Below are 25536 nucleotides of genomic sequence, written 5' to 3'. Positions count from 1 at the left end.
AACTTGCTGTTTCTTATGAACTTGTTGAGTGGCAACAAGTCCAGAATGACTCTGAGTTTTCTCGAGTCCTTCTTGGGAACACAAAACAGCCTTCCCTGGAATTTGATGGACTTTACTTTCCTTATAACCTGTATGCTCAAGAGCTATAAGGTATACTCTTCTAATACGGGGTTGAAGTGTTGGAAGAGTTGAGGAAATGATGGTGGAGACATGTCTAGTTTCCATCCTAGTCCAATCTTGATTAGGCCTTGGGCCCAAGGATTGAAGGTCCAACGATCCTGAAATTGTTGGAGCCTCCCTCCTACCGGAAGCGTCTCCTTGCTTCGATTGATCAGAGGGTTTACCTCCTTGACCGCCTACCTGGGGCACCACGGTCATAGAAACTGTGGGATGTTGTTGAGCAGGCCGAGGGAAAAGTATAGCCTTTTTCGTCTTCCTTTTAGGTTGGGGACCCACATCCGGGGAAGACTTCCTCTTTGAAGAGATGCCCCACTTCTGGAGAAGGTTCCTATTCTCCGTGATGGCTTTCTCGACTACCTCTTTGACTACATCGTTTGGAAAGAGGTCTTTACCCCAGATGTTGGAAGATATCAGCTTCCTGGGTTCATGTTTCACTGCAGCAGCGAACACGAACTCTCTACAGGCTCTCCTAGCCTTCATAAAAGCATATAGGTCTTTTACTAAGGTGGCCATATGCATTTTGGCCATGACCATGAGCATGTCTGGGGTACTTCGTTGGCTTGCGCACATCTCTATGCAGCTTTGTAGGGATAAAGAGGCCGTAAGTCTCTCCTTCGTCTCTTGTTCCTTGCACAAGAGAAACTCCGAAAGTTTAGGGAGATTCTCGCTAAACTGTCGTCCAGCGATGTCCGCGTCCAGTTTCCCTCTGAGAAGGTTAGGTGGACTCCCTTCCATTCCTTCTCCTGCATGGGTAAGGCTAGTGACAGAGGCCTGCACTCCTCAAGTGCAGGGCATGGTTTGCCTGCCTCCACTGCCTTGGCAACAGATTTAAATGCCTTCCACGTAAAGCGGAATGCTATTGAAGCAGGAGCAAGAAAGGTAGGGTGTTTCTTGCTTAAGGCGGATACTTTCGATACCGAATAACCCGCCTTTCTCAGGCTACTTGACAAAAGAGCCTGTGCCTCATCGTGGTCGAAAACCATGACTTCCTCCGGTTCTGTCTCCTCTTTTGACATTGGTTCATGCTTCAGTCGAATGAAGCAATCAGGGAAAGCGTTAAAGCTTGGCCAAAACTGGATGTTGTCTAAGGGGACAGCTCCCATCTTCTCTGAGATGTAGAGTTTGCCGTTCAAAATCGGCATAAGCTCCGCATACCTCCAGGGATTGGTTTTGGAGCAGGTTGGGAGGTCTTGGTCTCTGGGTCGCTTGAATGACCATCGGGAGGCGATAAGTGAGAGCTTCACTGAGCTCTCTCTTGAATTTCGCTTCCCTTGTTTCGCCTTGTTTGCGAGTGTTCTCCATTAAATCCGTAAGACGGGCCAGCGCCTGGCTCGTGTTGTCCAATTGAGGGGTAGAAGGTGAAGACGTCGAGGGTAACGGCTCTGGGGCCGGCACAGACGGAAAGAATTCCGACATCATCGTCATCTTCTCCCAGAGGTGCCTCCCTGCTATCCGTCTCGATGGCAATCTGGACGCAGGGAGCAGAGAGTCGTGCCTGAGACACAACCATTTCACTACCCGCTTTCGGGAACAGTAAGCTAAGCATCCTATCGTTAGGTAGGTATGGTCCCGGAGAGTTCTTCTGGAACCCTCTTACCCATTTGCGTAGCTTTTTACGTGCCACATCCCAAGACTCCATTGACTTGGGGTCATCAAAACCTTCAGTAACTAAGGTCCGGCAGATATTGCAGACTTGGGGGTCACAATATTGCAGGGTTTCGGTAATAATGGTGCAGGGGGTATGAGACCTGCATGCTGAATGACCGTAGAAGTACTTACTCCTAAGATTGCAGAAGATAGCATCGCATGTCATCTGGGATTCCTCCTGTAAAGAAAGGAAAACAAAATGAGTATACGATTGTTTATCTCGCATGATAAACAGATATGCAATTATTCATATTTTAATCATTATAGCTTAAGATAGTAAGCTAGAAAGAAATAGGGAAAGACACATACTGTACTTGTGTATCCCTCCCAGCCAATTGCTGTAACCTCCCCCAAATATTAAAGATAAAGTTTCCTTTATCAGGGCAACTCAAATGAGAAGGGTTCTAACCCCTAGGGATAGAAGAAGTGTACACTACCACTGACCCTTCTAATTATTTAATATTGTGGGGTAAGTATTAACTGATTTCCAATCAGAGTATTGAAGGAATTCTATTCTTTCAATATAGGTTTGGTCTCAGCAAAAGCCTGTACAAGGGTACACAAGATATGTTAAAAATTAACTACTATTTCTGTTTGCAGTATATACTACATTGCAAGTATACTGCCTACTGTATAATCAAATATTAAAACTATAGTGTTTCCTGATCAGGGAAGCTCAAAGATAAGGGTTCTAACCTTTAGGAATAGAAAGGTATACTACCACTGACCCTTCTAAATATTTAATATTGTAGGGTAAATTGTAGACTGATTTCTAATCAGAGTATTGAAGGAATTCTATTCTTTCAATATAGGATTGGTCTCAACAAAAGACTGGGCAAGGATACACAAGATATGTTGGAAAATAACTACTGTATATATACAATAGTTTTCTATCTGCAGACTCTGCTGCAAATATACTGGCTACTGTATAATCATATACTGTAATTCAGCCAGCAGAGCTAGTCCCTGGCGGCACAGTCCGGCAGGTTTGTATCCGGCGGCACTGGTACAGTCGGCGGCATGCCGACTGAGTAAGTACCTGACGGCGTCTGCCCGGCCGGCAGGTAACTGGCGGTACTAGCTGAGAGAGAGAGAGAAAGCATGGAGTGAAGGACTGCCTTATTACAATGTATGTTTACACTAAATAAGGATGTAAGTATACTGTATAAACTTACTGCCTTCCTCCAGAAGGAAGGTTCAAATGAATCATTCAGGCTTCCATCCAGCCACAAAGACCGTTGCCGGCTACAGGACTGTGGATGGCAGTCCAAGGGAGGACTGAAGAACCTTCAGCGGCAGAGGGGTCTCCCACCGGCAGCCGCCATAGCCGGCACAACCTTCCCGGATCCTATGTCCGTAAGGGAAAGACTGAGTGGGTAAACAGCAGCTATGTAGGAGCCCGGCCGGCCCAGCAACCCACCGGCAAGTGGTGAGATTGCAGGACGACGGCCACAAGGAATGCGATGTCTAAGTCATCGCTAAAGGACAGAGGGGGCAGAGAAAAGGGTCCTGTATAAAGTGTGGAAGAAGGCGGCAAGGTTCCCGCTGCTACCACACAACGAAGAAACTCTGTTTCGATATCGGCGCCATCCTAGGCGGCAGAAGAATATCTATTCTTCAGCCTAGGGTCTGCCGAAATGGTGCTAAGAGGCGGCGGCAGGATTGCTGCCACCTCTCAACACCGGAGAAACATCGTTTCAGTGTCGGTGCCGTCCTAGGCAGCAGAAGAATGTCTATTCTTCAGCCTAGGGTCTGCCAACACAGGACTAGTCTTCTAGACCGCAGGGGAGAAGGTGGCGGCATCATGCTACCCCTTCAGGTGCGGCCTAGGGAGGCTTAGCCTCCTATGCCGGCAGGGGAGTGACTACTCACCCTGTAGCTCTGCCGCCGGCAGGAAGACTGAATACTCTGAGATTCTGTCGACAACCAAAGCCGGGCTCTCGCCGGCAAAGGTAGGAGACAGAAAAACCCTAGCCTAGTCAAGCCGGAGTGAACTACTCTATGGCAAGACTAGAAAAGGTTGCCGCCAACGGCGGCACTCGGAGGGAAGAAGGGATTACCCTTAAATCTCCACAGGAGACAAGTATCGAGTTATATAATTCAAGGAGATGTACTATCTCCCATTGAATTAATAAAACGAGACACTAGGGTAAACAGGGATAATATCTGAAAGTATAGCCAAGACGAGATCTCGGTTATCTAAATCGCCGAAACTCTAACGTATACGATCGACAAAAGGAAGAGGAAATTATGCATAAAATAAATATCTTTACTAGTATAATTGTGCCTAAATAGCTTTCATAATTTATTAATGCTATTACAACCGAGAATCGTTCTGCTAACTAAATAATACCTGCATAATGAAAGATAGCGCCCATGGCGCCTCCGGTGACAGGCCTAGCTCCTAACACAATAAATTACTCTAATTTCACTGTGGAGCAGGAGCTAAAAATTATACACTGTAAAGAATCAATACTCAACTTTCCAGAGGCGAAAGAAGCTGGAGATTGCATTATAATCCTCACAAAATCGATCAAAAAGGTTAGATCAACAGGGAACACCACCGTGCGAAATCACTACAAAAATAGGAATAACTGCCATCTTGGATATGGCGCCATCTAGATACTCAATAGTAGTATGGAAGGAAGGGTAACCTTGATAACGGCTCCCCTTTTAATTTGCCACTCTTCCCCCTCGAGGCGAAAACGCTATTCGGGGTGAAGATTGCTGTGTGTCGTATCAAGATATACATTCCCTGATTATGCGATATCCTTAAGAGAAATTTTAAAGATATTCGTGCCAGGAGTTAGAATTCTGGAGACCTAAAGGTAAATTCTCTGGGAATATAACTGTAGTTCAAATATCCCTTGGAAGCTACTTATAGGAACCTTCCATCAGGACGACATGGCTTGAGCCCAAAAAACAATTGGATAAGGAGGTATTTTGTATTCCAAAGACTGCACCACAACTTTAAATGAAATCTTTATTTTTGTTTCTAAAAAAATAGACATCATAACTTGATGCTGTAAATATTGCAGTTGTAATTCTACAAAGGAGTCACTTCTAAACACAAACTCGTTTAACTGCAGTTATACAATTTTACAATTACTGTCCTATATCAACTGTACAGTACCAGTATTGAAATCACAATGAATCAAATTTCTCAAGTATTTTTTTTTGTTTCCAGTAAAATGCTGCTTCATAAATACTGCAAATTATATAAACATATGTTTTGATATGTTCACAATATATAGCACCCAAATCTATGTCTGAAGTGTAAATGAGCTAAGATTTTATTACAATTACTGTTATGTATAACTGTAAAATTGAGTAAATGGTAATTATCACAAGTGATTAACAATCTATGGAGTCAAAGGGATAGATAAAGAATATCCAAGGAGGTATGAATTGAAAAAAAAAAAGTTAATGAAAACAGTCCAGAGATCATTATATTCATTAAGAAGAAAAGCTTTGTTATAAAGTAATAACAAAATATAATCTGCATTAACAAAAAAAAATAAATTTAAAAAAACGGGGAACTTAACATAATCCTTAAAGCTTATTATGTAAGCTTAACAATTAACTTTTCTGGGGGAAATAAATGACTATTGTATCCAAATTGCTATTGTAACAAAATAGCAAATTCAAAATTGATTTGATAATGTAAAGTTGTATTGCATAAGTTAGATAAATGATCTCGACAATCATTTCCCTTTCAAAGTAATAAAATATGGTAATATATATATAAAAGAAACGCTTGTTTCCATTCAAAGAAATAAAAACATAACCAAAACTAAACAAATACTTAAAGAGTTACAATATGAGGAATGATACTTGAATAGCGGCTCTCCAAACAATGCTGGTCTTTGAATACGATACAAAAACTAACTGGCTAACAAAAACGATAGACTATACACTTTGTTTACGACGCAGCCAAGTGGTTAACAGCCATGAGAAGCATCTTGACCTTCTTGTGGTTTGGATTTGCCGCCAACAGTGTGTTAAGGTTGCCCTGGAAGCCTTGCAGCACGTGACGCATGTGTTCGCGCGTCACGGGGTGGCTGGGTTCCAAGTTCATGACGGCCTCTTCTAAATACCTGGAACGGAAAGATTAATTTTCTCAACATTTACGACGAGTAATTAATATTTAACCTGAGGCCAGGTGAGTGTTAGCTCCTTGGAGATATCATATTATTATTACTAGTTAAACTACACCCCTAGTTGAAAAAGCTGGAGGCTATAAGCCCATCGATATAAAATAGAGTAAAGTAGTTACATCACAACTGTTGACATTCTTATAGATATATTTTACCATTTTGCAGATTTTATAAATATGTATTCAATCATAAGTTTCACTTTTTATCTGGGTTTGGGTTCACATAAAAATTACAATAGTCTTGCAGGTCTTCTTAATGCTATTTAATTTTTATAACATTTACTTTTCTGGTTTTAATTGAATATTCTTTTAATCTTTATTTATAATAAACGATATCGGTGTCAATGACCTTCGATATCAGGATGCCAGAGAACTTCAAATCATTCATTCATTCATACAAAAGCTCTTAAAGACGGAAAAATTACTCCATTTTTATTTTTCATCTCACGAAACCAATACTACAAATGTTGTTTCATAATAAATCATACAGATATAATTTAACATCTAACTTACTTTAGTTTCAGATCTGTAAATGTTGATAGATCATGGGACAACTGGTTCACCAAGGAGAGTAATACATCTTGAGACAATGGACAAGGGTTCATGTTGAACACCTGCTGGGGGTTCACTCGCTCACAAACGAATACCACTAAGCCCAAATCAGATGCCGATAGTGCCTGGAATCGGGGGGAATAATAGATTTCTCTCACAATATGATAATTGAATCTGATGTCAAAAGTGCTTGAAATTAGGAAAGGCATACAAATTATTAATATTGAGACATGAAATAGAATATCGAACATTTTTCTTTTACTGTAAAAACAAAAATCTTACTTTGTTCTAGTCTTTAATTAAATCATTAATAAAGATTGATAAAAGAAGCCCTGAATTCCACCAATGAAGACTTTGGGAAGGTTTTCTATTCCTAGATTTAATGATTGCGTAAGCTCAATGAAAATACCGAAGATTCCGACAAAGTTTCCTCAAAGACTTGTTTCCAAAAACTAACAACTGTTGTTAGTTGAATATCTGAAGATCATACAAATCCACTCTTCTTCTTCTCTGGTTTTATCATCAATCAAAAAACTTAAGAGACTAGTTTAAATTCTCAATTCTAATAATTTGGGCCTCAGGCCTGGGAGGCAATTCAATGTAAATGAGTAACAAGAAAAAATATTCTGTTACAATTTCAAGTAAAATTTAAAAGGTTCAACATGTAGTTGAAAGAACACCAGTTTCTTAAAACAACCCTAATAACTGTGTACTGAAAATTGAAAAGGTTGAGATTTCAGACAAAATCTCTACAAGAGATTGATTTTCCAATCATAGCATTTGGTCTTCAATGAAACTATGGTCATCTGAACATTACTAATATTAGTGAATTTTCATGAAAAATCAACACAGCAGAATGTTGTAATCTATTCAATGATGAGACAAAGTGAACTCAACATTCTTTTTGAAGTTTACTTTATTTTTTTTAATAACCTCTTGGGTCAGCTGTGAGACTTTGATGCATCATCTGACTTTAAACAGGTCATTTTGACCACTGTTTTTTGCTTTGTTTGAATACATTAGAGTACTATACATGTATCCTGATATGACAAATTCGGAGACAATTTGCATTTTTTCTAACCATACAAACCTTAGCTATTTACATGGGGTATTACTTTCGGCGTAGCTGAATGACGAGCCATTAGATTTTTAACGAGGGTTAACTACCCCCTCGCTAGTTAGCGAGGGGGTAGGGAAGGGGTAGCTAGCTACCCCTCCCCCCCTCACACACCGGTGGAACTGATTCACTTCGCTTAGAGGTAGGACTTCACGGGGGACAGGGCTGGCGGGCAATTATGTGTAAATGGCTAAGGTTTGTATGGTTAGGAAAAATACAAATTATCTCCGAATTTGTCATTTGTTCCGTAACCGAAATACAAACCACGCTATTTACATGGGGTGACTTAACCCTTAGGTAGGGTGGTAAGTCCCAGCCTTACTGGCTTTGGCTTTGCCCAGGTACGCAGAATCCGAGTGTATAGCACTCGAGATAAGGAGTCCCTGCACCTCGCAAGTTCCTTGCTACGTAAGGAACGTGCGACCTACATAAGCTTGTGTGTGAAGGAAAGAAGTGTAACTCGTCCTAGGAAGTTGACCTGAAGTCCTTCAGATGGAATTCTAGGCTAGGAGGTTCCCAATACTACCTCGTCAGGGTATGGGGGACGCGACAGTATTATTTAATACTATAAACACAAGGAAGTATGGTTTACCTGCAGTGGTTTGAGGTCAGCTGTGCAGAGAACCCAGGATGCTGCTTTCCCCAAGAGAGGGGAGATGAAGAAAAGAGTAAGGGCCAGACATACTTTTTCATTCATGCAGACTAAAACTGCGTAACAATGCCCTCAACCTTCTGCTACTTGTCCATTAAGGAGCCTGAGGTTAGACCAGCTGTTGTGCAGCCATCACAGGGCCGATAGAGAACGTATCGAGCCTCCTGTGGGTCACGTCCTGCAGGTAGTGGCTTGTGAAGGTCGTTTGACGCTTCTAGACCCCAGCTTGTAGAACCTGCGTCACTGAAAAGTTTCTCTTGAATGCCAGGGACGTAGCAATGCCTCTGACATCGTGCGCTCTAGGGCGACGTGACGGAGGAGGGTCTGGATTCAGGGAATGGTGGATGACCCTGCAAATCCAAGCTGAGATGGTGTTCTTAGTGACCCTCCTCTTCGTCCTTCCTGTGCTCACAAACAGGGCTTGCACTCGAGTACGAACTGCAGCTGTTCTCTTAAGATAGAGCCTCAGACTCCTTACTGGGCACAGTAGGAGATGGTCTGGGTCATATGTTACGGAACGGAGATTCGAAATCCTGAAGGAGTCGAACCGTGGGTCCGGAACTCCAGGATTTTGAGTCTTAGCCACAAACTCAGGGACGAACCCAAACGTTACCTCCCCCCATCCCCTTGAATGGGCGATGTCGTATGACAGACCATGAAGTTCACTGACTCGCTTGGCTGAGGCCAGAGCGAGCAGGAACACCGTCTTCCAAGACGGGTGACGATCAGAAGCCTGGCGTAATGGTTCGAACGGAGGTCTCATAAGAGACCTGAGGACACGAACCACGTTCCATGGAGGAGGTCTGACTTCCGACTGAGGGCAGGTAAGCTCGTAGCTTCGTATGAGTAGAGAAAGTTCCAGCGAGGAGGAAATGTCCGTTCCTTTCAGCCTGAAGGCCAGGCTTAAGGCTGAGCGATAGCCTTTCACCGCCAAGACCGAAAGGCGGATTTCTTCCCGCAAATACACAAGAAACTCCGCTATTGCTGGAATAGTGGCATCGAGGGGAGAGATACCCCTTCCATGACACCAACCACAGAAGACTCTCCACTTCGCCTGGTAGACCCCTGCAGATGACTTTCGCAGGTGTCGAGACGTCCTCTCTGCAACTTGTTGCGAAAAGCCTCCTCTGTGAGGAAATGCTGGATAGTCTCCAGGCGTGAAGCCGAAGCGATGCTACAGCTTTGTGGAAGATGTTGCAGTGTGGTTGCTTGAGTAGCTCGTGTCGTGGGGGAAGTTCTCTCGGGAGTTCCGTCAGGAGCTGCAGAAGGTCCGGGAACCACTCTGCATGATGCCATAGCGGAGCTATTAAGGTCATTGACAGGTTGACCGATAGTCTGGTCTTGTTGAGCATCCTTCTCATCAGACAGAACGGTGGGAAGGTGTAAACGTCGATGTTGTCCCACTGTTGTTGGAAGGCATCTTGCCAGAGTGCCTTGGGGTCCGGGACTGGGGAACAGTACAGCGGAAGCTTGAAGTTCAAGGCTGTCGCGAACAGGTCCACCGTCGGGGAACCCCACAAAGTCAGGACTTTGCTGGCTACTAGAGGATCCAAAGACCACTCGGTACTCACTATCTGAGATGCTCTGCTCAGACTGTCGGCGAGCACATTCCTCTTGCCCGGAATGAAGCGAGCCGATAGTGGAATTGAGTGGACTTCGGTCCATCTCAGTATCTCTACTGCATGATGGGATAGCTGTTGTGAAAAGGTACCTCTCTGCTTGTTGATGTAAGCCACTACCGTGGTGTTGTCGCTCATCACCACCACAGAGTGACCCGCCACGATCCGTTGGAACTGTTGAAGTGCCAGATATATGGCCTTCATTTCTAGCAGATTTATGTGGAGGCACTTTTCTGATTCTGACCAGAGGCCTGAGATCCTGTGGTTCAGAACATGGGCCCACCACCCTTCTTTTGAAGCGTCCGAGAACAGCATCAAATCCGGGGGGAGGACGAGAAGATCCACTCCCTTTCGAAGGTTTCCGTCCGTCACCCACCACTAAAGGTCCGTCTGTTCCGCAGGACCCATAGGGACCAGAATGTCAGGGGAATCGTGGCCTTGATTCCACCGGGACTTGAGCCGCCATTGCAGGGATCTCATCCTGAGGCGGCCGTTTGGAACTAGACGGGAAAGGAGGAAAGGTGACCCAGGAGATGTAACCACGATTGGGCTGGAAGCTCTTCTCGTCTGAGGAAAGGATCTGCGACCCTCCTCAGCCTTGCTATCCTGTTGTCTGATGGAAAGGCTTTGTGGAGATTGGTGTCCAATATCATGCCTAGATATATCAGTCGTTGAGATGAAAGCAGAGAAGACTTCTCGAGATTTATAGTACCATGATCCCTAGATCTTGGCAAAGTCCCAGAAGCTTGTCTCGGTGTCGAAGAAGGGTCGACTCCGAGTCTGCCAGGATCAGCCAGTCGTCCAGATAGCGGAGGAGACGGATGCCGATCCTGTGTGCCCACGAAGATATCAGGGTGAACACTCTGGTGAATACCTGGGGTGCTGTGGAGAGACCGAAACACAGCACCTTAAACTGGTAGATCTTGTTGTCTAGGCTGAATCTCAAGTACTTCCTGGAAGACGGATGGATTGGGATCTGGAAGTACGCGTCCTTCAGATCCAGTGTACACATGAAGTCTTGCGGTCTCACTGCAAGTCTGACCGTGTCTGCTATCTCCATGCTGAACGGAGTTTGTTTGACAAACTTGTTCAAGGCTGAGAGGTCGATGACGGGTCTCCAGCCTCCAGACGCCTTCTTTACAAGAAAGTGTCGACTGAAGAAGCCTGGGGAGCCGTCGACGACCTCCTGGAGAGCATCCTTCTTGAGCATGGTCTCGACTTCTGCCCGAAAGGCTAGCCCCTTTACCGATCCCATGGCATTGGAGCTCAACGACACTGGATTCGCTGTCAGGGGAGGAAGAGATGTTATGAACAGGACGCGATATCCCTGACTGATCACGGAGATCATCCAGGAATCGGCCCCGAGTTGCTGCCACCTGAATGCGCAACTTTGCAGGCATCCCCCCACTGGTGGACATGCAGGGGGATTGGCAATCCTAGCGTTTGCGGCCTCGGCCACTCCCTCTAGGATTCTTGCCTCCCCTGGAGGACTTTCTGCCCTTCTTGTCTTTGACAGGAAAGGGCTGCTGCTTGGACACCTTCGTCTTTGCTGCCGCTGCCGGTTTCGTCGACTTGGACTGGGGAGGTTGTTGAGGTGCTGGAGGTTTGTAGGGCTTAGATGTAAGAGCCCTTTGGAGGAGAGAATCGTGGTTCGATTTCCTCCACCTCTCCACTGCCTGTTCCACATCCTTGGGCTCAAACAGGCTCTTTCTTAGGATGGAAGAGTGTCTGAGCTTTCAGACATCCACGGCTGGGACCTTCGAGTGGAATCTCTCGGTCACCGCATCACGTCGTTTCTAGATCGAGTTTGCCCTCAAGTTCGAAACTTGGTGGGCCAGAAACTCGATGGTACGTGTGCCCGAGAGGAGGAAGGTCTCCAGGGCCTTCCTGGTGCTCTCTTTGGACAGATCCTCATATCGCAGCAGGATGCCCAGAGACCCTAGCCAGACATCCAGCCACGAAGTGGCCTGCATGGCACACTTTGCGACCTTCTCCTGACTCAGGATCTCTGTTGCCGAGAATGTCACCTGCCAGTTGGAGAGTCTCTCAAGAGAGACTTCCCTGGTAAGCTCTTCCACGGAGTGGTGGAGCGGGAGAGCTAAACAAGGCTCCTCCATGATCTCTAAGTACCTCCTCTGTTGGACACGAGGAGGTGGGAGGAGCTTGTTACCAGCAGAGGAACGGCTAGAGGAGGCGAGCTCCGAAAGCTGGCCCTCAACCTTATCTCTGGCACTCTTCACCCCTTGGGACCAAGGCAGAGCCGCACTGGCCTTAGAGGGTTTTTGAGTGCCATAGACTTGGTGCAGGACCGTATCCTTGCCTTCACGAGGGGCGGTCTCGGGGTCCTTGAACTTGTTGAGATGCCTCATCAAAGTCAGGACTTGCCAGAAGGCATGCTCTGAATCATGCTGCTCTCCTCCTGGTGAATTGGCAGCAAAGTCTCCTATCCCCAACTGCTCTACTTGGGGGGACACGTGGACGTTCTCCTGGGGTCTCACTGGCTCTGGTCGAATCCTTGAAGAAGACTTCGGGACGGTCTTCGAGTCCTTCGGTTCCCTTCTAGGAGGGATGCAGGACTCCAGTAAAGAAGTCTGAGGGCTCTTCTCCGCCCCAACACACGACGATTCTCCTACTCGTGGTGGGGTCTTTCCCATTGGTGCGGTGGGAACAGGTCTCACCTCGATAGATTCTCCTGAGGACGGAAAAACTTCGTCCACAGGAGAAGGAGAGAACGTCTGAGGGGTGGAAGGAGCCTTCCTTACGGACATCTTAGGAGTCAGTTTGACCCTAGGAGAAGTCACCACGAACTCTACTCCTCTCTTCCTCTTCAGTGGGGTCGAAGCTGTCGTTGATTTGAGACCCAAATCAGCGAAGGCAGGCTTAACAGCCAGGACGACAGCTCTGATAAGGGACCCAAACCAAGGCTGTCGACTGACAGACGCAGTGTCAGACTCCCACTGGAGGGAAGGGGATCGGGCGATCCTTTGGAGTAGAAACCATAGGGCCTGCCTGAAAGGAAGAAGATTGGTGCCTAGACCTCTCTGAAGACTTCCCCTCCTCCTGCGAGCGCGCTGTTCTGCACTTGCGGGGTGTGTGTGTGTGTGCGTGTGTGTGTATGTGTCGTGGAGGAGATGACCTGGTTGTAAGCCAGGCTGCTCGCGTTGCGAGGGTGCGCGTGGGCAAGGGTGCGCGTGGGCGCGTGGGCAAGGGTGCGCGTGGGCGCGCAGGCGAGGGAGCGTGTGGGCGTAAGGGCGAGCGTTGGCGGCCGGGAGAATGACGGCGCGCAGGCGAGCGATGGAGCACAGGCGAGCGATGACGCATAGGGCGAGAAGGTGAGCGACCGCACACATGTGAGATTGCGCGTGGGCACGTGGGTGACCTTCGGAGAGCAGGATCGTGGGCGCGCTGAAGAGTGCTTGCACGCAGGCTATGGATTGCGCGGGCGTGCAGGAGATCGCTGGCGCACAGGTGCGCGGTCTGGAGAAGACGGCTGGGGCGCAGGGCCAGCAGGTGTAAAAGCGCGTACCGGAGGCTGCTCGTGGGCGCGTGCAGGAGACTTCTCGTGAGCGCGTGGGCGTGTAGTGTCTTGTCCAACTCTGGAAGTGCGCAAAGGTGAGTGCGGACGATGGCGCGCAGGTGAGGGCTGATGCGTGGGCAAGTTCCAAAGGCGCGCAAGTGATCGCGGGCGAGAAGGAGAAGAAAGAGTCTTCTTGCCTGCGCCCAGATCCGGGGATCGTGGGCGCGCGGGCGAACGATGGCGCGCAGGAGAAGATCGTTGGCGAGCTGGAGATCGTGGGCGCGCAGGAGATCGTGAGCGCGCATGGCGCCTGTCAGGAACAGGGCGCTCAGATGTGCGCTGGTGAGTAGGAGATCGCTGGTGCATAGGAGATTGCTGGCGCGTAGGCGAGCGCTTGCGCGCAGGTGAGCACTGGCAAGCAGGAGAACGGTGACGAGCAGAAGAGCGCTGACGAGTTGACTCTGCTTCTGCTGCAGGAGATCGCTGGCGCGTAGGATGGTCCTCAGCAACAGCAGGAGAGCGCTTGCGCGTGAGCGTGCAGGAGAACGTGGGCGCGCAGGTGAAACCTGGCGCTTAAGGGACTTGCTCACATTGTGAGACAAGCCCTTTTGCCCTGAAGATACCGGTGCCCGTTGGAAAACGGGGTGCGTGGGCGCCCACTGCGCGTCAGCTTCCAGGAACGATGAAGGAAGATCCACAGGTCTGGCAGGCGTGGGAGATCGCGAACAATCTGCAGAGAGGTCCAGTGATGCAGCTGCAACGGTCGACTCACGTCGAAGAGGAACCTCTGCGGGGGACGTCGAGGGCGAAGAACCGAAGAGGCGCCTCCTAACTCCCTTGTAGGGAGAAGGAAGACCTCTACGGCGAAGAGGAGGGTGAGCCTTGCGGAGAAGACGACCTCTAGGAGCAGGAACACCATCGTCGGTCCTCCGAAGAGGAGTCTCTGTCAGTGAACTCCCCCGAAGGGGAGAATCACCCGCAGGAGAGACCGTAGGACTCAGCCCCTCCCTCGAAGGATGTTCGGAGGGGGGAACTGAGCCTTCAGCAACATCAGCAACCAAGGCAGGGGTTTGAGCAGACCTGTCGGAAGCCTCTGCCACAACAAAGTCGACGATAGACAGAGGATCTACCTCAGCTGTCACCGGCAACTGCTTGACAGCTGCGCCCAACTGGATCAAGTCAAACAAGGCTTCCATGGAGGGCGAACCCTTAAAGCCCCAAGGGAGCCCAAAGCTGTAATAAATCATCATTATACACAGTGTTATTAAAATCCTCCCCCGGAGGAGGAGGAGCTGCCTCGCTATGGGAGGCAACTCCCTCTCCCGAACCCTGAGGTTGGTCAACAAAAGAATGGCCTACGCTACCACTCGCCGGCCTCTCACGAGAGACCGATCGAGTGGGGGCTTCGGAGGAGCTTCGGGCAACGGAAGAAGAGTCCTTGGAACCTTCCTTCTTCAAGGAAACCCTTGAAGGAGAAAGATCCCGCTTAGACTTCTTCTTCCGTCGCCGGGAAAACCTCTCCCACTGGGAGGTAGAGCACTCCCTGCAAACTTTGTCTCTATCACACCGTTGACCTCTGCAGTGCGGACACAAGGTGTGAGGGTCCATCTCAACCGCCAACATAAAAGTCCCACAAGAGCGGTCGGGTAAGCCAGGGCACTTCCGCATGATAGAGGTAGAGGCCAGCTTCCGAACACACAACTGTAAGAAAAATAAAAAAAGATTAAGGCTGTCAATATGCGAGGGTGAGGTAGACACGTCTGACCATCACCCAAGCCAAAAGCGAAGTGAATCAGTTCACCGGTGTGTGAGGGGGGAGGGGTAGATAGCTACCCCTCCCCTACCCCCTCGCTAACTAGCGAGGGGGTAGTTAACCCCCGTTAAAAATCTAATGGCTCGTCATTCAACTACGCCGAAAGTAATACCCCATGTAAATAGCATAGTTTGTATTTCGGTTACAGAACAATTAAAATTTAGACCAAAATAATCATAAGATGAATAGTAACTTTATCATAGTGAAAAAAATTCCAAATTTTAAAAGTAATTTCTATTTTTTCATGATCATGATGGGTAGATGGAGATGGTTTGAGCCTGTTCTTCGCGCTCCCTAAGAGAAATTAATTCACCAAATGTTCAGTTGGCCTCCACAAGGCACTAAAAGACCCAGGCCTACATGGCTGAGGACTATGAAGCGCGAAGTAGGAGATGAAGAATGGAGAAGTATTCAATTAAAAGCTCAAGATAGAGACGACTGGCGAAATCTAACCGAGGCCCTTTGCATCAATAGGCGTAGGAAGCGGAGATGATGATGATCATGATTTTTTCCTAGCTATGCAAGGCCCAGTCACCTAGTAACAGTAGCTTCTGGTGATAGCTGGTAATGGCCAACGAGAAATTATTGAGGTTCTGACCGTTGTACTGAATGGACGTGTGCTCTTCACTCTCTCATCTCGGCCTTGTGTTTTTTGTACAGTATTCTCCTCTTCACTTTGTCTTCATAAAGTATGATTGTTTGCGAGTCTATTATGATGAGGACAGCCCCGGGATTGCCGGAGCATCACTGTGGTACTTTTATGAGTAAGGCTGAGGTATCGTAGCTTTCGGACACACAGGAATTGTGGTAACGTCCGATAGTTTCCTTGGTCCCTGCAACCTCACGTTCTTTGTGAGCTAAGGAGGGGATGTTTGGGGGAGCCTACAGGACTATCTGCTGAATCATCAGCAACCATTGCCTTGGTCCTAGCTTGGATGGAGAGGGGGGCTGATCATATGTATATATGGTCAGTCTCTAGGGCATTGTCCTGCTTGATAGGGCAATGTCCCTTGCCCCTGCCATTTACGAGAGCCTTAAACCTTTAAACTACCTAAATAGTTTACTTTCACTTACTTTCTTAAATGCTTCGTTGAACTGACCAGAAGATATCAAGCTTTGAACCTGTTGCTGGGCCACCTTAGGATTTAGCGGATGCGCCAGAGGTGCAGGGGTGTGAGATCTACTCTTGGCGTCTATGGTTGCTTGATGATCCTGCAATGCTCGGGTCACTTCCTCCCTCACCAGAGATTTGATGCGGTCGCACAAAGCATCTGAAATTCTGCAGAGAAATCATACTGAATTGAAAGACATTGCAAAAAACTTTGGCATATATTTAAGTACATAATTATAAAAATGGGACAGAAAAAATTGGATATAATTCAGGTAGTCAAAATAATTTCCCAGTAAAAAATCCAATAAGATATGAAAATATGATAAAATATGAACATAATTCGTATACATAACACTTATTTGATAAAGATTTACATAATTTATGAACATAAAAGCCCTGATGTATGCATGACTAAGCTGAATTGCATTATAAACAAGACGAGAAAACATCCCAAGACTTACATATTTTGCTGCACGGAGAGTTTATTAACATTTTCTTGTAAAATCTTGGTCTGGGCACTTAGAGCAGAACAAGCTGAATTCATGTTATGGGAAGCTTTGGTAAAATTTTCTTGGACAGCGGCACGACCACTTTGGACTTCACTTTCAACATTCTGCAGATCTGTTGGCGAACAATTAAAGAAACTATAAAAAAACAAAGTCAAACTAGACCAGCAAGAGAAGCGTATGATATAAAATGCAATGATTATTTTTTCTGATTAACCCCTTCCCTATGAGGCAGCGGATCTGCCCTCGAGCTTTATACGAGATTTGCCACCATCGGATATATGTGCTGACTTTATAATAACCTTCATTTCCATGTTTATCTGTTTTACTGCTGATTACAGTATTAATTTTTCAAAAGTTTGCTTTATTTTCTATTATATTTCACTCGATACCAAAATATTTTTTCCATTCATTGTGAAGTGATTATGGAATAATTTTTCAGAATTTCTTTTACATTATTTTTTCTAAATACTGGTAAAGCAATGTGATTTTATATGTAAACAAAAATAACTTTATTTCATTGAAGTGACTATGTTATTCCGTAACAATTCCATGATAAATAGCAGTAATGAAAATATCCATTTGAGACAAGAAATATTCTAGTGTATAATTATACAATATACAATAGAAAAAAAAATACAGAACATGATATTGCAGACGACTTACACTCTCTGGTTCCACGACTAAAGCTCTCATTGACTTGAGTGAAGACTTGCTGAGTCAAAGCGTTGATTCCGGGCAAGAGCATCTTGCTGTATGCCTCTCGGCATGAATTCTGGACTGACGGAACCATGACAGAGGTTACTGTGCCTCCTAAGGTGTCCACAAATGTCTGGATGAAAAAAAAAAAACCACATTGAAACTAAAAAGCCTAAGAGAAAACGCAAATAACATTCAGTACCTTAACCGGAATCCCATTTAAACATGACAAATTAGGAAATAATCTTATTTTTCCTAACCATTCAAACCTGAAATTCTTTACTATGGAGATACATTTCGGTGACAGCTGAAACGAGCCGTAAAACTTTTAGCAGGGCATTACATCCCCTCCTCTGGTTAGCGGGGGGTAGACACATCACCCCGTTCACATACGCAATAGCCAACACAAGCCACTTTGCAATTCCAGGCAGGACTTCCTGTGGGTAGGTGACGGTGGGCCAGTATGTGTAAAGATCTTCAGGTTTGTATGGTTTGGAAAAATACAAATGATTTCTACATTTGTCATTTGTTCTAGCACCAAATACAAACCTTTCAGCTCTTTACTATGGAGACTCACTCTTAGGTAGTTGGAAGTCCAAGACCAACTGGCTGGTCCCTGAACCGGGGTGTGACTCTTGTGCTTCAAATGAGCTGTGGACGAGTAAACCCTATCACATCGTAAGTGAATACTTACTTGCTATCGATTGTAAACGTAAGCAGAAGCTGACACTATTCCCTTGGGATTAGTCTTGTTAAAATTAACCTTACAAGGGTATGTCTCACTAGTAAGATGTGTGAGTGCTCTGAAGAGCTCTCCATTCCGTAGGGGAAACAACCCCATGAAAGTAACCCTGAAGGATTACACTTCACTAAACTTGGCGTATAACGAAACTTCTTGTGCCCCAGTGGCGTAATGATGGCATGCAGCAGCCGAAAGCAGTAAATCATATTTGCGGCAATAACCTGGACGTTTTTGCAGAACGCTAAGGTTGCGGCAATTACCTGGATGTTTTTGCAAAATGCTAAGGTTGCGGCAATAACCTGGACGTTTTTGCAGAACGCTAAAGGTTGCGGCAATAACCTGGACGTTTTTGCAGAACCCTAAGGTTGCGGCAATAACCTGGACGTTTTTACAGAACGCTAAGGTTGCGGCAACAACCTGGACGTTTTTGCAGAACGCTAAAGGTTGCGGCAATAACCTGGACGTTTTTGCAGAACCCTAAGGTTGCGGCAATAACCTGGACGTTTTTGCAGAACCCTAAGGTTGCGGCAATAACCTGGACGTTTTTGCAGAACGCTAAAGGTTGCGGCAATAACCTGGACGTTTTTGCAGAACCCTAAGGTTGCGGCAATAACCTGGACGTTTTAGCAGAACGCTAAAGGTTGCGGCAATAACCTGGACGTTTTTGCAGAACCCTAAGGTTGCGGCAATAACCTGGACGTTTTTGCAGAACGCTAAAGGTTGCGGCAATAACCTGGACGTTTTTGCAGAACCCTAAGGTTGCGGCAATAACCTAGACGTTTTTACAGAACGCTAAGGTTGCGGCAACAACCTGGACGTTTTTGCAGAACGCTAAAGGTTGCGGCAATAACCTGGACGTTTTTGCAGAACCCTAAGGTTGCGGCAATAACCTGGACGTTTTTGCAGAACCCTAAGGTTGCGGCAATAACCTGGACGTTTTTGCAGAACGCTAAAGGTTGCGGCAATAACCTGGACGTTTTTGCAGAACCCTAAGGTTGCGGCAATAACCTGGACGTTTTTGCAGAAGGCTAAGGTTGCGGCAATAACCTGGACGTTTTTACAGAACCCTAAGGTTGCGGCAATAACCTGGACGTTTTTGCAGAAGGCTAAGGTTGCGGCAATAACCTGGACGTTTTTTGCAGAACGCTAAGGTTGCAGCAATAACCTGGACGTTTTTGCAGAACGCTAAAGGTTGCGGCAATAACCTGGACGTTTTTGCAGAACCCTAAGGTTGCGGCAATAACCTGGACGTTTTTGCAGAAGGCTAAGGTTGCGGCAATAACCTGGACGTTTTTGCAGAACCCTAAGGTTGCGGCAATAACCTGGACGTTTTTGCAGAAGGCTAAGGTTGCGGCAATAACCTGGACGTTTTTTGCAGAACGCTAAGGTTGCAGCAATAACCTGGACGTTTTTGCAGAACGCTAAGGTTGGGGCAACAACCTGGACGTTTTTGCAGAACGCTAAAGGTTGCGGCAATAACCTGGACGTTTTTTGCAGAACGCTAAGGTTGCAGCAATAACCTGGACGTTTTTGCAGAACGCTAAGGTTGGGGCAACAACCTGGACGTTTTTGCAGAACGCTAAAGGTTGCGGCAATAACCTGGACGTTTTTTGCAGAACGCTAAGGTTGCAGCAATAACCTGGACGTTTTTGCAGAACGCTAAGGTTGGGGCAACAACCTGGACGTTTTTGCAGAACGCTAAAGGTTGCGGCAATAACCTGGACGTTTTTTGCAGAACGCTAAGGTTGCAGCAATAACCTGGACGTTTTTGCAGAACGCTAAGGTTGGGGCAACAACCTGGACGTTTTTGCAGAATGCTAAAGGTTGCGGCAATAACCTGGACGTTTTTGCAGAACCCTAAGGTTGCGGCAATAACCTGGACGTTTTTGCAGAACGCTAAAGGTTGCGGCAATAACCTGGACGTTTTTGCAGAACCCTAAGGTTGCGGCAATAACCTGGACGTTTTTGCAGAACGCTAAAGGTTGCGGCAATAACCTGGACGTTTTTGCAGAACGCTAAAGGTTGCGGCAATAACCTGGACGTTTTTGCAGAACGCTAAAGGTTGCGGCAATAACCTGGACGTTTTTGCAGAACCCTAAGGTTGCGGCAATAACCTGGACGTTTTTGCAGAAGGCTAAGGTTGCGGCAATAACCTGGACGTTTTTTGCAGAACGCTAAGGTTGCAGCAATAACCTGGACGTTTTTGCAGAACGCTAAGGTTGGGGCAATAACCTGGACGTTTTTGCAGAACGCTAAGGCTGCGGCAATAACCTGGACGTTTTTTCAGAACGCTAAGGTTGCGGCAATAACCTGGACGTTTTTTCAGAACGCTAAGGTTGCGGCAATAACCTGGACGTTTTTGCAGAACGCTAAGGCTGCGGCAATAACCTGGACGTTTTTTCAGAACGCTAAAGGTTGCGGCAATAACCTGGACGTTTTTGCAGAACGCTAAGGTTGCAGCAATAACCTGGACGTTTTTGCAGAACGCTAAGGTTGGGGCAATAACCTGGACGTTTTTGCAGAACGCTAAGGCTGCGGCAATAACCTGGACGTTTTTTCAGAACGCTAAGGTTGCGGCAATAACCTGGATGTTTTTGCAAAACGCTAAGGTTGCGGCAATAACCTGGACGTTTTTGCAGAACGCTAAGGTTGCGGCAATAACCTGGACGTTTTTGCAGAACGCTAAAGGTTGCGGCAATAACCTGGACGTTTTTACAGAACGCTAAGGTTGCGGCAATAACCTGGACGTTTTTACAGAACGCTAAGGTTGCGGCAATAACCTGGACGTTTTTGCAGAACGCTAAAGGTTGCGGCAATAACCTGGACGTTTTTGCAGAACCCTAAGGTTGCGGCAATAACCTGGACGTTTTTGCAGAACGCTAAAGGTTGCGGCAATAACCTGGACGTTTTTGCAGAACCCTAAGGTTGCGGCAATAACCTGGACGTTTTTGCAGAACGCTAAAGGTTGCGGCAATAACCTGGACGTTTTTGCAGAACCCTAAGGTTGCGGCAATAACCTGGACGTTTTTGCAGAACGCTAAAGGTTGCGGCAATAACCTGGACGTTTTTGCAGAACCCTAAGGTTGCGACAATAACCTGGACGTTTTTGCAGAACGCTAAAGGTTGCGGCAATAACCTGGACGTTTTTGCAGAACCCTAAGGTTGCGGCAATAACCTGGACGTTTTTGCAGAACGCTAAAGGTTGCGGCAATAACCTGGACGTTTTTGCAGAACCCTAAGGTTGCGGCAATAACTTGGACGTTTTTGCAGAACCCTAAGGTTGCGGCAATAACCTGGACGTTTTTGCAGAACGCTAAAGGTTGCGGCAATAACCTGGACGTTTTTGCAGAACCCTAAGGTTGCGGCAATAACCTGGACGTTTTTGCAGAACCCTAAGGTTGCGGCAATAACCTGGACGTTTTTGCAGAACGCTAAAGGTTGCGGCAATAACCTGGACGTTTTTGCAGAACCCTAAGGTTGCGGCAATAACCTGGACGTTTTTGCAGAAGGCTAAGGTTGCGGCATTAACCTGGACGTTTTTTGCAGAACGCTAAGGTTGCAGCAATAACCTGGACATTTTTGCAGAACGCTAAGGTTGGGGCAATAACCTGGACGTTTTTGCAGAACGCTAAGGTTGGGGCAATAACCTGGACGTTTTTGCAGAACGCTAAGGCTGCGGCAATAACCTGGACGTTTTTTCAGAACGCTAAGGTTGCGGCAATAACCTGGATGTTTTTGCAAAACGCTAAGGTTGCGGCAATAACCTGGACGTTTTTGCAGAACGCTAAGGTTGCGGCAATAACCTGGACGTTTTTGCAGAACGCTAAAGGTTGCGGCAATAACCTGGACGTTTTTACAGAACGCTAAGGTTGCGGCAATAACCTGGACGTTTTTACAGAACGCTAAGGTTGCGGCAACAACCTGGACGTTTTTGCAGAACGCTAAAGGTTGCGGCAATAACCTGGACGTTTTTACAGAACGCTAAGGTTGCGGCAATAACCTGGACGTTTTTGCAGAACGCTAAAGGTTGCGGCAATAACCTGGACGTTTTTACAGAACGCTAAGGTTGCGGCAATAACCTGGACGTTTTTACAGAACGCTAAGGTTGCGGCAACAACCTGGACGTTTTTGCAGAACGCTAAAGGTTGCGGCAATAACCTGGACGTTTTTACAGAACGCTAAGGTTGCGGCAACAACCTGGACGTTTTTGCAGAACGCTAAAGGTTGCGGCAATAACCTGGACGTTTTTGCAGAACCCTAAGGTTGCGGCAATAACCTGGACGTTTTTGCAGAAGGCTAAGGTTGCGGCAATAACCTGGACGTTTTTTGCAGAACGCTAAGGTTGCAGCAATAACCTGGACGTTTTTGCAGAACGCTAAGGTTGGGGCAATAACCTGGACGTTTTTGCAGAACGCTAAGGTTGGGGCAATAACCTGGATGTTTTTGCAAAACGCTAAGGTTGCGGCAATAACCTGGACGTTTTTGCAGAACGCTAAGGTTGTGGCAATAACCTGGACGTTTTTTCAGAACACTAAGGTTACGGCAATAACCTGGACGTTTTTGCAAAACGCTAAGGTTGCGGAAAACCCGTGTATATCATGTGCTCAATGGGGGGACACTTCCCCTGAAGATTTATATACTCTCATGATAGTTTCTCTCAACCAGAAAGAAATGGTGTTTCTGGAAATTTCTTTTCGGAACGGTTCAGGGAGCGTAGCTGCCATAGCCAGGGGATCCACGATAAAAACAGGCTCAATTTCATAATGCACATTATTAACATTCGATGATAACATGTTAATAAAATTACAGCCATCGTCCTCTATGACAGAAACCTCTGAGGGCTCCAGACACAGAATACTCAGTGGGGAGACAACATTCATTGCTGAAACTACCCAACTCTTGGCTCGCTTCTTATGGCAATAGCAATATCTATCCCACTGGGAGCATGACCAATACCTACAATACTCACCTCGAGATTCCACTGAACATCATTTTCCTCTACAAGACAGACATACGGGTTGAGGATCCACTTCTACCCAGCTCACAGAGATACCACAAGGGCGACCATTACAGCCCGGGCAGGAACACATCACATTCGACAGTCGAAAGGCACAAACTCCAAACTTATTATTATTATTTGCTAAGCCACAACCCTAATCGGAAAAGCAGGACGCTAACAGCCCAGGGGCCCCAACAGGGAAAATAGCCCAGTAAGGAAAGGAAAGAAGGAAAAAGTAAATATTTCAAGAACAGCAACAACACTAAAATAAATACTTCCTATATAAACTATAAAAACTATAAACTATAAACTAACAAAACAAGAGGAAGCAAAATTAGATAAAATGTGCTCGAGTGTACCCTCAAGCAAGAGAACTCTAACCCAAGACAGTGAAAGACCATGGTACAGAGGCTATGGCACTAACCAAGACCAGAGAATAATGGTTTGATTTTGGAATGTCCTTCTCCAAGAAGAGCTGCTTACCATAGCTATAGTCTCTCTTCTACCCTTACCAAGAGGAAAGTAGCCACTGAACAATTACAGTGCAGTAGTTTGGTAATACCAGTGTTGTCAGGTGTATGAGGACAGAAGAAATCTGTAAAGAATAGGGCAGAGACAAGCAAGAGACAAGGAATATCAAAGAGACAAGCACAAGCACTAAAAGAGCGAAAAGCAGGTGATGTGGTAGTCTGATCGCAAGAGTGAAGGCAGCCGCGTCTGACTACCTCCACGGCAGGAAGTGTTGTGGGTAAACGCTTGATAAAAGCGGAACGCGTCATGGAAAGTAGTTTCCTAGCAATATAACATGACATAATCTACTGATTTCTTTTTGATTGTCTGGCCATTGAAATCCAAACCAGAAGTAACCTCATCAAATGACCCAGAAGTTTGTATCTGCGAAGGAATAGATAGCATTTTGGTTTTTGATGTAGGGTTGCAGCTTAGCTATTACAGTAGTAATAATAATAATGATACTGAATCAAATATAAAGGGCAATATAAAACAATTGGTTGCATTTCGCATTCAAAATAAGACAGAAGTTACCAGTAAACATTTTTTCCAACTACAATAACTTTTTCCATCAGGCTAACCAACCCACAGAAAAGTGTGGAGTATAATAAACATTCAATCAAAGTACAATAATACTCACTTAAAAGGCTGTTGTATCCTAGACTATTACTTTAACGCAAACATTTTTTACAAAAAAAAATAATTTTGGTATTCAGTAATTACATAACAGCTTTATTGCATAAAAGATTAAGAATTTATAACATAACCAAGTTTATTCCAACTTACCCTTGAATGAATTAGCTTGCTAACAGCATCTATCACTTGTCCCTCTGCATTTCTAGTCAGTCCATGTATCTCTTGAGAGACCTGAGCTTTTACAGGCTCCATACTCTTCATGAGACCTGGAAGGACAGAGCATGATGATGATGAACTTTTATTAGTCCAAGTTATCACATTATTGTCTTTATTTGTATATTGATGATATAACAATTTACAAAAGACATTCCATATTAATATACTTAATGAATTCATAATAGCTCTCCCCAATAAAATAAATTTCATCTATTAACAAAATAGTTGTTTTCAAAGTTCATGTTTGTTTGAAAATAAATACTGTATGGGACATGTGCATATTCAAAATCCGTACCTAACAAAGACCTACAAAGCATTGAACTAGATTAAAATTTCTAGCAAGGTTTAAAAAACTATTCAAAACTGACGCACAAAACCTTGGTTAAAGAGCTTAATCTTGGAAATACGAGATACCATAATCTAATAAAAGATCTGTAAAAAGAATTTCTTGATCATTTTATGACTTCATTTTCAGTGAAAATAAGAGAAAAAAAGGGGCGAATAAAGAAAAGGCAATGATCTGCAGACCTATCCCTTACAAATCCCTTTTTAAGTCCCCTTTCCAACGATTCTAAAGTTTTACAAACCTACATTTTCTATAACTACACAGGAAAAATAGGATTTATCTATAAGAAATAGGGAGCAGAAATCTGTATTGAGAGTCTTACCTGGTAAAACTGTATTTCTCATCTCTCCCCTCAAGGTCGATTCCACAACAGGCCTAACTGACGAAGCCACAACATGGGGCAACTCCATGTGCACGTGGGACTGTGCACTTCTTATTTCTTCAACCCTGTAAGAATGATCAGAAAATGAGCATCATGGTTATATATATTCAATCAGTTATTAAACAATTCAAATTCG

At 45.6% G+C, this 25536-nt stretch overlaps 1 protein-coding gene across 5 annotated transcripts in view; it reads right to left on the bottom strand.

The window, feature by feature from the left end:
* Positions 1 to 4791: 4791 nt before the first annotated feature.
* Positions 4792 to 25536, bottom strand: part of Ge-1 (Enhancer of mRNA-decapping protein 4 homolog Ge-1) — a 131268-nt gene continuing 110523 nt past the window's right edge. For all 5 annotated transcript variants that reach the window (XM_068352946.1, XM_068352948.1, XM_068352950.1 and 2 more), the window contains 7 exons: positions 25341 to 25465; positions 24607 to 24722; positions 17537 to 17702; positions 16826 to 16985; positions 16328 to 16532; positions 6497 to 6660; positions 4792 to 5924 (listed from right to left, as the gene is read on the bottom strand). In XM_068352946.1, the coding sequence (XP_068209047.1) occupies positions 5750 to 5924; positions 6497 to 6660; positions 16328 to 16532; positions 16826 to 16985; positions 17537 to 17702; positions 24607 to 24722; positions 25341 to 25465 (1111 nt within the window). In that variant the 3' untranslated portion in view covers positions 4792 to 5749. The remainder of the gene's footprint in view (positions 5925 to 6496; positions 6661 to 16327; positions 16533 to 16825; positions 16986 to 17536; positions 17703 to 24606; positions 24723 to 25340; positions 25466 to 25536) is intronic.

Source organism: Palaemon carinicauda, chromosome 29 (genome assembly GCF_036898095.1).
Source record: "Palaemon carinicauda isolate YSFRI2023 chromosome 29, ASM3689809v2, whole genome shotgun sequence".
In the NCBI taxonomy this organism is placed as follows: Eukaryota; Metazoa; Arthropoda; class Malacostraca; order Decapoda; family Palaemonidae; genus Palaemon; species Palaemon carinicauda.
Note: the sequence above shows the minus strand (reverse complement) of the source record. Positions and strands in the feature narration are given on the sequence as shown.